The sequence below is a fragment of the Parasteatoda tepidariorum genome, chromosome 9 (genome assembly GCF_982258835.1).
Source record: "Parasteatoda tepidariorum strain Cologne lab strain chromosome 9, Ptep-v5.0, whole genome shotgun sequence".
Taxonomy (NCBI): Eukaryota; Metazoa; Arthropoda; class Arachnida; order Araneae; family Theridiidae; genus Parasteatoda; species Parasteatoda tepidariorum.
In genome coordinates, this window is record NC_141763.1 from 78,595,212 (window position 1) to 78,609,733 (window position 14,522).

Genomic DNA, 14,522 nt, shown 5'->3' on the forward strand with positions numbered 1-14,522 from the left:
TTAATTAATTTCGCGTTAATTAACATTCTAACTTATGTGGTGAAACTTAGCTCAACTTTAAACGGCCATTTTGCTTTTAACTATCAGCTGGTGCTGACGTCATAGTTCACGTGTGGAGGTATCCGAGATCTTCTTCTTCTTCTTGAAGTGTAAGTACCCAATTGGTTGCTTGTTGAGTCGGTAGCGAAAGTTTTTCATTTCTATAAGCGTGTCAAATTTTGCATGATAACAAAACAAATGGCATCTGATGCTTGATTTTCGTAAATGTTACTTAATTGTTTTATGTAATTTCAACTAAAGCTTTGAAGCAATGTTTTTTTTTTCCTGTTTGTTTTACTTTTTCATGCTATAGATTTCTTCATGTTTATATATGCTTAGATATGAGTGATATTTGAGGTCAGCCCTTTGAGTCATTAAGTTTTGAGTCTTAGCACGAGAAAAAATCCAATAGTTGGATCAAAATTTTTTCCGGGTTGGGCATTTTTTTTTGCGCACTGTACAGTAGGTGTATTATTAGAAAGTAATACAGTGTCTTAACCTGAAGAGCATTTTGCTGTCCAAAATTTTTTAAAAGTTCAAATAAACTCCAAATTTTTTATTTGATTTATCTTCTCTAATAAAAATTCTATTGCTTCTATAAAATCTGCCAATTTCAGACCGCAGTGTGTATATTCTAGATTGAGGACCATCTTTAACTATTTTACCCTTAATCCAGGGTTATTAAGGTACTTTTCGGTAATAAACATGCGAATTTACTTTTTAAGATTTTAAATTAGAATTCTTCTCAAAATATTTGTTTTGTGTTACCCTTTAGAATTTTAATAGTTTCTTTAATTGTTAATTTTGGTTTTAATTATTCAGACAAACATGAGAGAGTTGATTTTAATTATCTACCCATTATAATTCAGACGGAGAGGGAGATATTTTGTAGTCTAAAAGAACAAGATCTACATCTTTTCTTTCTCTAGCATGTCTAATTAAATTTCTTTTTAAAGTTTGTTACTTCACCATTATGTTGACTGAAATGTGACGAAATGATACATCCATTAAAAAAATCTTTATTAGTAAATTAATCAAACTGAGGAATCCATCATTAACCAATATTTCTGGTAATCCATGCCTCACAAATATAGATTTCATATAATAAATAACAGCGAAAATGAATATAATATTCACTTGAAGTTACATATATATTCTGAATAGTAGTTTCACTTCTTTATTTCCTGATATAGGGAAGTGTTCAAAAAATAAATTTCACAACAAGGGGCCCAAACTTAGAACCGCTCTACTATCTAAATTATTAGAGGGACCGGAAAGTAATGCCGTTTCGGAGCATTAAATATTCGTTAGTTCATTTCAACTCAATACATTTTTTTCGATCCATTTCGATTCATTTTCGATCCGGCATTGAGTGGTTGTTTCTAAGGAGGGTGAATATCTTATTGATTAAAAATAAAATCTTGACAACAATTATCAAATGCACCAAAACGACATTACTTTCCGGTCCCCCTAATATTTGAAACACATTTTCCAGAGTGCCTCTATCTAGTCAAGAATCGTTATCCATCGAAAAAAAGGTATTTTTATTCAGAGGTAGTACGTTTTGTGTCTAATTTCGTAACCTTATATATCGCTTGCCCAAATTAACTATAATATTTCAGGTTTGGCCCCCCGAACCATTAAGATTGAGTCCTAGAACGGGAAAATTCGATAATTAGAGAAAAAGTTATTCAGAATGTTCACTTTTATTTTGCGCACTGTATGCATCATAAGAATAAAAAAATAAAATCATTTTCCTACTTTTACTCCTTGATGAAGACAAATTTAGTACTTTGCATTTACCACTTCACATGTAGATTATAATATCACAACTGCGATGAGATATTCACTCTTTATCTATAAATATATAGACAGGTAGTGAAAATAAGCATACTAATGTTGTTGCTATTTTCTGTTTATTTTGACAACGTTTAAAAAAATAAAATGTAACTCTTTTGTTATCTTACATTGGCGCCATTTGATACCAGTTCTATTTAAAAAGGCGTCGTATGGTGATGGCTTAAAAGGAAAGAATATCTAAGATCCTGTTTTCCTAAATAACATTTAAAAAATAGAGTTTTATTCCCCCTGACAATTCAACAATTTGTTCAATTTCAGTCGTGGTGGATAAGGGGATAGAGCGTTCGCCTTCTAATGAGGTGCACCGGGTTCAAATCCCAGTCATGGATTCTCAATATGAATTCAGCAACCGGCTCGCACTGACCGCAGTGCTGACGCAAAATATCATTAGGGGTAATTGGATCATGGGATAGAACCCTTTTACCTGAAAACCTGATCTTACCTGAAAATGCGTGGTATTCAAATTGAATAACTGAAAGTGTCTGACACAAGAATTTTTGAATTTAAATGCTGAAATTTTAAATTTACATGTATGTGTTCATTCACTGATAGTATAACACTTTTTGTTCTCTTAGAATTGACTTTATTTAAAATTTTATAATTTTGAGATAATAAATTTTAAATATAACATATTGTTAGCGTTCACTTTATCTGTTTTCCTTATTCATTTATTTATTTGATCTCAGCATTTTAATCTTTATATTGAATCTATTTTCTTATATTATTTCAGTTTTTTTTTGTATTTAATTAGTTTTAGAGTGCTGTAAAGGGCAATTAATGATTTTTGATGTGTACCATAACGTGAATTATGTAATTGTAAATTTCGATTTTTTTTTTCTCAAGTTTGTTTGGTACTGTAGAGAGAGTTGTAATCGATAATGCCAATCTTCATCTGTCAAAGGGTACCACAAAATAGAATCGAGTCGAGCGATCAAGTCTTAGTGAATTGATTTTTAATAATCATAGTGGGAGTTACGCTACAATACTTCCCCACCAGAATTTCCTCTGGGATTGAATTCAATGAACGCATACCACTAGTTGATTTAATGCAGTTTTTGCGAAAGACAGGGAAAGCTGTAATAAGTTCACCGGATTTTAATGCTTGTGGTGAGAGTTGTATTAAGTTCACAGGATTTTAAGAGGTAGTGGTGAGAGCTGCATTAAGCTCACCACGCTTTTGAGCGTTTGTCGTGAGAGCTGTATTAAGTTCACGGTTGTGCGTGTGCCCTCTCCTGCGTTGTTATTAGCAGTCGAGTGTGTGCAGAATTCCGGTTGTGTGTAAATGAGATGCAACAATGTGAGGAGGAAGATAAAGCAGTCACTAACAACAAGTAAACTTATCATTGTGTACCATCCATCGAATTAGGCGTGTTCATATCACGTCCGGGTCACCAATGCCATCCTTCATCTATCCAATGGTACCTCAATATAGAATCGAGTTAGCATGTTTTAGATACTAGTTAATTGTGGTTTAATAATCGTAGTGGTAGTTACACCACAATGCAATAAGTCAAACCATCGTTAGCAAGCGAATTGTGAAAATAAATTTTAGAAAAAGGAATATATTGACTTTTAGCATGTTAACATATAAACATAGCAAATTCACCTTTGTCGTTTATACGTTAATTACACTGGCAAAGGAGAACTTGCAACAACAAGAAATTTCTTTTCTGATGGAAAATTATTTCACATATGTGATTTCCTTTTGACAGTCAGAAACAACGTGTGATTCTAATTCAATCTTGTGCTCAGCAGTTTAGTAAATATTTAAGTGGTAAAAATTTTAATCTCCTATATTGTTTCCTGTACTGTATTGAATTCAACTGTACTACAGAATGTCAAAGACTGAGCAGATAAAAGTTTTAGATAACATTTATTTCTTAAAAGAACATGTTTACAAAAATGGATTAAAAGTAGCACAAAACTGTAAAAAATTCACTGAGCACATCCTTCGGATTTTAATTTCCTCACAACATGGTTCAACGCGCGCTGCAAAGGCTTATCTTTGGCTTCTTTAATTAATGTCCACAAATGAATGGCACTTTTCTTGTCCAATAAGTACCTATGCCTGCACGAAAAGAAAATAATATTTCTTAATATACTTTACAGGAAACTAAAAAAATCTAAGCTAATTTTAAATCACAGTGTAAAATTTAACTTTCTGAAATAAGATTTACAATAGGCCCAATGTAAATAAAACCCAAATAGCAGTGTAAGATTGATTTCAATGTCAACAACAGCTTTTGTCGTAAAGCTCAACAATGTTTATAAATGATTACTAAATAAGCAATGCAAGCTTGAGATAATGTGCTAGTTTACGCACCATTAGGTTCGCATTAGGCTTGCTGAAACAACCCGTTTATATCGATGTTGAATCAGCCTTTACTAAACAAGGCTAGAAAAAACTGAAATCGTGGAGAAATAATTATTCGCATATTAAGAGTAGAAAGTGTTCTCAAACCGAAGATAAATTAACCTTCTCAAGGTTTATTTTAGATTTTATGATTATCATTGAAACAAGGTTTATTTTCGCAGACTTTTGCATACTTTCTGTTACACCTTAAAGGTGAATTTATCTCTGATTGGTGATTAAAGATGAATTTATCTTGTATTTAATAAGTTTTCAATTCAAACAAAATGTTGCACTACTTTTTATTCCAGCTTGGGCAAAGCTAGAATGAAAAACAAGGCAAAATCAAGGTTTACTGTTGAGGCTAAAATGTGACATCTTTTGTAAATTTTTTTGCTTGCCTTTTTCAAGCTTCAAGGAAACAAGCTTGGCATACTAATATTTCTACTAAGTTCAAAAATGAAGACACGTTTGCCGTTAAGTTACCGGTTGTCTGAAAATTTATTAAAAATATAAAGTTTCACGAAAAGGATGGTTCAAATGAAAAAAAGTCCCGCAGTGGACTGATCGATAAGACACGGTTCCCAGCAGATCACCGAAGTCAAGCATCACTGGCTGCGGTCAGTGTGCGGGTGGGTGACCACTTGGTTCAGTCTGCGTAGGGACCGAGGGTGGGCTGTATTGGTCCTCGTTAAACTGTGCTACCGTAAAGTGCTCGACTTCGCGCGAAGGTCGTCGGGCTACCGAAGCGGGGGTGCCATCCCCTCCGCAGAGGATCAAAATTGTGATGGCATGTCTTCGGATCATCCTCCGGGATGCTTCCCAGACCGTCGCCAATAGCCCATTGTGCAGCTCCAGTGCGACGTAAATTAACAACAACAACAAAGTGAAAAATTTGCTTTTTTTTAATTTTATAAATAGTTAATATTATGAAAAAATATTTAAAAAATTATAAAAATAAATTATAATAAACAATATATTATAAAAAAGCAATATATTATGAAAAAAAAATATATTATTAAAAAAAATATTGCATAATTTATCAAGTAGAGAATCAAAAATGAGCATAATTAAACAATTGGTGATTTAAGAGTGACTATAATTAAACAAATTAAAAATAAATAATAGGCATAATTAATTAATTAATGAGCATTATTAGATTTAGATTTCGGATGATTAAAAATAACGTGTTCAAAATAGAAGTGTACTGTCAAAACTGTTGTATGCTATGTTTAATGCAGTTACGTTACAAGAAAAGTTTATAGAACCTCAGTTTCTCAGTTTTCAGCAAAATGGATTTTAAAAAATAACCTCTAAGGAATATGGGTTTACAAACGTTATTTGAAGAAGCTTGAGAGGTTGACAAATTATGTAAAATAGAAGAATACTAAACAAAAATCAGTAAAGATCATTTTACTTATGCTCTATTTATACGTATGTGAACACAATTTTAAACATTGCTTTTACAGGAGAGTCAAGCAGGTCTCAAACACGCCTATCAAAACGCGATACGTTGACACCACAAGCGTCCTCTAGCGGTTCCGGAAAGCATTAGTCTTTCCATGTTCATATGTGATTTTTTATTCCTTTTGTATGCTTGTTCTAAGTTTTCTCTTTGACTACGTTATTTTGTGTTATTTCAATAAAAATATGATTATATATTTTTGAAATATGGTTATGCTGAGAAATAAAAATAAATCTTTCGAACCAAATTTGTCCATGTTCATTTTTATATTTCTGCCCATCCATTCCCATTATTAAATATGTCTGTTGAGGGAAAAGTTTAGCAGAATCACACACATCCCTAGACAAGAAAGATCGAATGTCTCCTTCAATCAACTCAGCTTTTTCAATCCCTATAAGTAAAGTAAACAAAAAATAGGTACCATGGAAGAAAACAGTATACAAATTTAAAATTCTTCTATAAAAATACGATACGTTAATGATATGAAGTTTTTCATTACTTAAATAATACCCACCTTCTTTAATTACTTCTTCGACAACAAAAGATATGTTTAGAAAGCCATTTTCTTTCTTGATTTCGCCATCTAACTTTCCCTTCCACACTAAAAAATAAATTAAGCATTACAAATATACACTAATAACTTTTAAACGCATTTTAATTTTACATAAAAAAACATAACACATTTACGTAAGAAATACGAATACCCATATTTATTTAGTTTACAAAAAATAATTATCCCTCTTGTTCTCAAGTTTAGTTTTCTGGCTCGCATGGAAACATAAATTTTGACTACAACAATAATTAATAACTACAGTCAAGACGGATTTATCGCTTATTTGGTGAAACAATGGCGTAACTGATATATTATAGAAACTATCAGTAACGTCATTGTTTCACCAAATGAGCGATATATACAGTAAAAAAAGTATGTTTAGAAGTGGTAGAATGTAGTAAAATTTACCGCGTTTCTCTCTCTATAAGAGGAACACCGAAAAACTCGGCAATTTTTAGCGAAACGCTTTGGTAATGATTTTTGCAAAATTAATGATAACACATGGTTTCAAAATGTGGGATAAAATTTGGTAGATGTAGCAAAATTTAGTTATTTCATCATGATGCCTTAGAGCATAGCATTAAAAACCATTTATTCGGTTAATTTATTTTTTGTATCTTTTACTAAATGTGTGGTAATAAGAACTACAAGTTTGAAGACCAGATTTCCCGGTAGTCATTGCCATATGAACGGAAAAAATTACTTAGGTAATGGTTTAATTGCCCTATATTTTGGTTTTATTCAATTAATCATTTTTTTTCTTCTTTTTTTTACCAAAGTGTTATTACCATATAATAAAGTAATTTTATCAGATTTTTTTTTCGTGTAATAATTTGAATCCATGGCTGATACAACTCTGCGAATCACAAATAAATAAATAAAGTAAATATGTGCAATGTGTTCTGTAAAGAACTTATTTGTTTGTAATTCGAAACTTGAAAATTTTATGCTTTTTGTTTTCCTTCATTTGAAAGAAGGATTTTAAAAATGTATATTAGCAGAGGTATTTACGGAACATCCTGTAAAACTCTTCAAATAATAAATTAAGGGGTCCAAACCTTTGACCTCTCTCCTGAAGGAATTATTGGGATCATATTTCACTGATTTCGGCTATCCCCCATATTTTGGAAGTCAGAATTCCAAATTTGTCGAAAAAAGGTATGCTTATTCAAAGAAAGGACGTTTTTGTGTCTGATTTCGCAGCTTAAAATTTCGTCTGCTCTAATTAATTAGCATATTTGAAGTTACTCTTTTGAACCATTGAGATTGAGTTCTAGAACGTGAAGATCCGATCATTAAATTAAAAGTTATTTAGGGTGGATCGTTTCTTTTTTTTTTCTTTTCTTTGCACCCAGTACCTCTAGTGAAAATTCTGGAAATTTTTCAGTCTCTCTCTAAAAACAGCAATAATGAACAGTTTGATTTAAAAATCTCACCTTTTCAAGAAAAAAAAAATTGGTTTAGCCCTGTTGCTTAGCTTCATTAGTCTATAAAGTTTTTGAAACACAGCAGCGATTATTTTTAAAGTTAAGCGAAATAATAAGATATCAGCTTACGTAATTTGCGAAAAAAAACAATATGGTACTAAAATCATACTTCTATTTAAATTAAATAATTAGTTATAAATTATTTAGTCATTTTAATTTAAAAGTTAACTGCTTTAATCATTTATACAATTAAATTTTGAAAGACTAGATGTAATTATAAGTTTTTTTCCATCATATTTATGTTTTAAACAGACTAATTTAAAATAATAGATAAAAATCTAAATCAGTGAGAAAATATTTGTTACCATACTTATATTTTTATTAAATTAAATAACCATCTAAAATTATAGCAAAAATTTAAACGAAAATTTATGTAAGCGCGGAAAAAAAACGGACCACCCTGAATAACTTTTGATCTAATTATCGTATTTTCACGTTCTTGGACTCAAATCTTAATGGTTTGAGGGGGTGATTTGAAAAAGGCAAATTAATAAGTGTAGACGATATCTAGGTTATGATATCAGAGACAAATACGTACTTTCTCGGAGTAAACATACCTTTTTTCGACGAAATCGATTTTTGACTCTCAAAATATAGGGGGTAGTCGCAATCTGGAAAATGAGCTCCCAAAATTTAAGTCAGGAGAGCGCTCCAAAGTTTGTACCCCTTGATGTTAATTTTACTTTTTGCGTATTTTGCTATATCTCGAAAACTTTTTAAGCAAACTTAAATTGTTTTTTCGAACTGAGATGATGCATTTATAAAATTCACTCATCCAAAGATAATTCCATGCAAAAATTGATTTTTGGTAAACATTTATTATTTTTTATTATTTTATTTAATAATGGTCGAAAAAGTTTTGAATTGTAAGGTATACAGTTTTTTGCATCAGTTAAAAGAATGTAATTTTACACTGCAAATACAAAATTTGAGCAAAATCGGTCGAATAGTTCCTGAAAAATCGAATTTTAACATCTGATTTTTTTTAAAATTTAATAATTAATTGAAAAATGGGAGATGTTTTCAGGGATAGTACGTTTTTGTGTCTGATTTCATTGCTTAAAATATCGTTTACGCTTATTACTTAGTATATTTGAGGTCACCCCCTTAAACAATTAAGATTGAGTCCTAGAACGTGAAGATCCGATCATTAAATCAAAAGTTATTCAGGGTAGTCCGTTTTCTTTTTTGCACACTGTACTTAAGTATTAAAAATGAAGTGTACTTATAAAATATGTACATCTATTAAAAACACTGAAACAGTCCTTTGAAGAAAAAAAACAATACAAAATCAATGCAAAAAAAATAAGTAAACATTAATAATTTTAGACGAAATAATTAGTGGTAACATATCTCACCATAATCGTAATTATCACAAGCTATATCCCTTAACTTATCCCGTATTTCAGATGGATCATTATATTTTTTTACCTCTTCAAATGGATGTTGAGGAGGACAACCACCTATAAATATTATTTACAAAACAAAATTTAATTAGTTTTTCTACGCCCTTAAAAACTACAAACATCATTCCACAACGGTATAATTTAGCAAAAACACAATAAAAAATGTTCAAATAATTTATTAAATTTTATTTAAAACATACAAATTAAATACTGAATCTTCTTTAAATAATAGAATTTAAACAAAAGTTATAAGTTTATCTTATTTATTTTTATTAAATATCCTACGACATGATTTCTTCAAAAAAAATTTATGTTTTTCATCAACTAGATAAAATCGTTCCGATATTTAAAAAAAAACTCATTTATGGAGGTGTCTGAAATTCAAAAAATTTATAACATTTATGTCTCATAAATTTAATTGTGGCGGAAATAAAATTTTCGAATCATACAAAAATCTATATCTATATATATCTGCAACAGCTCACATGAACTATACTTTTCTCGAAATGGCACTGATTGCTCGACTCTTCCTCACAGGCTCACCGTTTTGTGGCTCCCCAATTATTAATTTCATATAAATAGGTGCGGTGGCTTAGGGAATTGGGCATTTGCCTCCCAATGAGATGACCTAAGCTCAAATCTTACCGGCGGGTGATTTATATTAATTTCTCTCCCGGCTCGCATCAGCCACAGTGCTGATATAAAATATCCTTATTGGTAGAAGGATCATGAGTTAGAATCCTCTTGCCTTCGAAATAACCTTAAGATATTTCCGTGGTTTTCTTCTCCCTCTAACGAAAAAGCAGGTTAGTCCCCAAAAGTCTTCAACGAAAGCTAATTTGTCCCAATGCTTGATCCAGGAATTATCTTGTCTTTTGGGTTGGGTTCAAAATTACAAAGGTTCGAAAGTTGAGCATTGATAGGCGTGAACTCATAAATGGGTTGACTGTTCAACACTGATTATAAATCTAATACGAAACAAATGCATTATTTCAAAAAATAAGATGTTGTGTATTTACAGAACAAATCAGAGAGAACGATAACCGTGTTTAAACTTACCAATAGGATTAGCTAAAAATTAAATTAATCGATAAAATGGCGATAGAATATATTTACATCGATAAGAAAGACGATCAAAATTTGTATTTTATCCAAAGTACAGTTCCATTTACAATTAGAGTCAAAATTGGTAATATTTTAGATTGGGAATAAAATGACAATAAGTTCTACAGGTAGCAGTAAGAGAAACGATTAAAATTCAATTTTCATCTGGTACAGAATTCCAGCTAAAATTTAATAATTTAAGATGGTCGGAAAAGGGCGAACTATTAGATCTATTTGGAAATACATCAAGCTTTCAGCTGCTAAAAAAAAATAATATTTTGCATTGTTATCAGGCGTAGAGATCCAGTATAAATCTGAACTAACCAGATGGTCGGAAAATGGTCAAAATTTCGATTACAAACGAAAACTTTGTACTTCTTTACGAATTATCTCTTTGGTATATATATATTGAACAGCCCATGCAATTTTCAGTTTAGGCTACAAATGTTCAACTCCATAGCCTTGTATTTTAAACCCAATCCAGACGACTAGGGAACTCCTGGATGTATTGAGAGAAATTTTACTTCCACGGAGGACTTTTTTGGTGGAACTAACCCACATTTGCATTATATGGAGTGAAAAATCACGAAAACCTCCCACGATTAGCCTGACGGCAAGAGTAATTTAACCCTTGATCCGTTTACCACTGAGGACATTTTTCGTCAGCACTGTCGTCAGTGCAAGTCGGGTGCGAAATTCGTATCGATCAGCCATCACTAAGGTTCGAACCCGGGTCATCTGATTGGGAGACGAGCTCTTTATCCCCTAAGCCACCATGGCTCTAGCTTTTGCGTTTTTAAACAATTCTGAAAGAAACATCGAAAGCATTGAGAAAGTTGCTTGAAAATGAAAAACAAACAAAAAAAATTACCTTCAGCGCACTGGCAGACTCCACCATCACAAAGAGTATGTAACAAAGGACTGTTATTACCAGGACCATAAAACGCACTGCATGCTTCATCTGTTTAAAATAAACGGTTATAAACGGTAATCTTATAGTTTTCAAAACACAGAATAAATTATTAAATTAAAAACGAAAACCGTTAAATATCAGTATGCATTGAATTTCTCATAATACACTCCAAATAAGTCTGGATCAAATTACGGTAAGATCCATTTATACCATTAAGTTTTATGGAACAAAAAATCTGATATAACCTAATTTTTGCTGTAATATTTAAAGAAAATCACTGCAGTTAAACAAATATTACTGTGAAAACTACGGTCTGAAATATTATGGTAAAAATAGATTTTACGGTTAAATGTGTTTACGGATGCTGCCCTTAAAATGCCAGTATTTTTATCGTAATTTTATCCAGATTTTTTTACAGCGTTCTTTAAAAATACACTTAACACCGTTTATCATCATTTTTACCATTATTGTTACATCTATTTCTGGCAGAACTTTTAAAATTCACCAACATTCAAATTTAATGCAATATTTTGTTTTTCTGATATGACTTAAATATTAAATACTGAGTTGGCATTATTTTGATATCATGCACTAAACAAATATATAGAGAGTTTGTTAGCCACTTAAACGAATTAAAATATATAAATAAAAAATTCCTAAAATCGTTAAGCTTAGCAATTTTATAGTTTCATGCTAGTAAATGCAATTATTTTTTTCCATTCAACGCATATTTAGATGCTGACGTTAATATTATGAAATGTTAAGCTAATATTAAAAAAAATTTCTATAGGCCCACTGAAAGAAACAGGTCTTCTTCAGTGGACATCTTAAATTTTCTTCAGTCATTAATTTTAAGAACTGGAAAAAGTTTCTTTAAATGCTTTCGTGACAACAAATATTTCAACAGGAAGATATAAGTTACGGATCTCAGATCAATTGCACTGCGTTCTGTTTGAAGTCAATTTCGAAAGAAAAATAATTCAGATGCATGCATAGCTAAACAGTTAGCTTCTAATGTATATTTATGATAATTATTCACTCACCTGGATTATAATAATCATATACTTTTACAATGCTTGCTTGAGTTTTTCCAACCATATATTCTCTAGTCACATGAAAATCAAAGCAATAATTCTCTCTAGAAGGAACCTATGCAAAATAATTCTTGGATTATAATAATCATATACTTTTACAATGCTTGCTTGAGTTTTTCCAACAATATATTCTCTAGTCACATGAAAATCAAAGCAATAATTCTCTCTAGAGAGAACCTATTCAAAATAATTCCTAGATTATAATAATCATATACTTTTACAAGGTTGATTAAATTTTCATAACAATTAACTCTCTAAGTCACATGAAAATCAAAGCAATAATTATCCCTCGAAGGATCCCATGCAAAATAATTTCAGAAATATAATAATCGTATACTCTTACAACGTTGATTGAGTTTTTATAACAATTAACTCCCTAGGGGCATGAAAATCAAAGCAATAATTATCCTTCGAAGGAACCTATTCATAATAATTCTTGGATTATAATAATCATACACTTTTACAATGCTTGCTTGAGTTTTTCCAACAATTTTTTCCCTAGTCACATGAAAATCAAAGCAATAATTCTCCCTATAGAGAACCTATTCAAAATAATTCCTAGATTATAATAATCATATACTTTTACAAGGTTGATTGAGTTTTCATAACAATTAGCTCTCTAGTCACATGAAAATCAAAGCAATAATTATCCCTCGGAGGAATCTATGCAAAATAATTCCTGAATTATAATAATCGTATACTCTTGCAACGTTGATTGAATTTTCATAACAATTAACTCCCTAGGCACATGAAAATCAAAGCAATAATTATCCTTCGAAGGAACCTATTCATAATAATTCTTGGATTATAATAATCATATACTTTTACAATGCTTGCTTGAGTTTTTCCAACAATATATCCTCTAGTCACATGAAAATCAAAGCAATAATTCTCCCTAGAGAGAACCTATTCAAAATAATTCCTAGATTATAATAATCATATACTTTTACAAGGTTGATTGAGTTTTCATAACAATTAACTCCCTAGGCACATGAAAATCAAAGCAATAATTATCCCTCGAAGGAACCTATGCAAAATAATTCCTGAATTATAATAATCGTATACTCTTACAACGTTGATTGAATTTTCATAACAATTAACTCCCTAGGCGCATGAAAATCAAAGCAATAATTATCCTTCGAAGGAACCTATTAATAATAATTCTTGGATTATAATAATCATATACTTCTACAATGCTTGCTTGAGTTTTTCCAACAATTTTTTCCCTAGTCACATGAAAATCAAAGCAACAATTCTCCCTAGAGAGAACCTATTCAAAATAATTCCTAGATTATAATAATCATATACTTTTGCAAGGTTGATTGAGTTTTCATAACAATTAACTCCCTAGGCACATGAAAATCAAAGCAATAATTATCCTTCGAAGGAACCTATTCATAATAATTCTTGGATTATAATAATCATATACTTTTACAATGCTTGCTTGAGTTTTTCCAACAATTTTTTCCCTAGTCACATGAAAATCAAAGCAATAATTCTCCCAAGAAGGAACCTATTCAAAATAACTCCTAGATTATAATAATCATATACTTTTACAAGGTTGATTGAATTTTCATAACAATTAACTCTCTAGTCACATGAAAATCAAAGCAATAATTATTCCTCGAAGGAACCTATTCAAAATAATTTCTGAATTATAATAAGCATATACTTTTACGATGCTTGATTGAGTTTTCCCAACTTTTGTCCAGTCACATGACAACAACTCATGTGACTAGACACAACAACAACTGTCTAGTCACATGAAAATCAAAGTATTAATTCTCCCTCGAATTAACTTATTCAAAATGGTATTGCTTAAAAAAACTATTCATCAAATACTGAAATTAAATTTATAAGAATAGACTAATAAATAATTTTTAGACTTGTAAATTCTCACATACAAGTTTATACCTCATACTGTTAAAACTTAACCAGTTCTCGATCTTCTTGACGTAAAATTAGCAATTATTTTTGTTGTTAACTAGGAAACTCCGCTTATCAACCCCGAACTGTGGTAGCTTCTCATTTATCATTGCGTTTTTTTCTTAACAATAAATGTGAAAATTATAATTTTATCTAAGCACATTTTGTTAATATGTCAGTTATAATGAAATAAACGGATGCCTAGATTTAAAAAATAAACAACTGTACTTGAAAAAAAACATTTAAATTTAGAAATAAAGAATGTGCGATACAATACAAAGCACTAAATGAAAAGTAATTTTACTTGTTAACGAAATATAATGAT

The 14,522-nt window shown here is 30.6% G+C and overlaps 1 protein-coding gene across 3 annotated transcripts in view; it reads right to left on the bottom strand.

Annotated features, from left to right (window-relative positions):
* Window positions 1-3,755: 3,755 nt before the first annotated feature.
* Window positions 3,756-14,522, bottom strand: part of LOC107446216 (A.superbus venom factor 1) — a 91,791-nt gene continuing 81,024 nt past the window's right edge. The window contains exons 36-41 of one of the 3 annotated variants that reach the window (XM_087152209.1): window positions 12,221-12,326; window positions 11,136-11,225; window positions 9,113-9,217; window positions 6,229-6,315; window positions 5,958-6,105; window positions 3,756-3,967 (exon numbers count right to left, since the gene is read on the bottom strand). In XM_087152209.1, coding sequence (XP_087008335.1) covers window positions 3,835-3,967; window positions 5,958-6,105; window positions 6,229-6,315; window positions 9,113-9,217; window positions 11,136-11,225; window positions 12,221-12,326 — 669 coding nt within the window. In that variant the 3' untranslated portion in view covers window positions 3,756-3,834. Of the gene's footprint in view, window positions 3,968-5,957; window positions 6,106-6,228; window positions 6,316-9,112; window positions 9,218-11,135; window positions 11,226-12,220; window positions 12,327-12,912; window positions 13,178-13,595; window positions 13,785-14,522 lie in introns of those variants that run through there. The other 2 variants (XM_087152211.1, XM_087152210.1) reach the window with 2 other exon arrangements.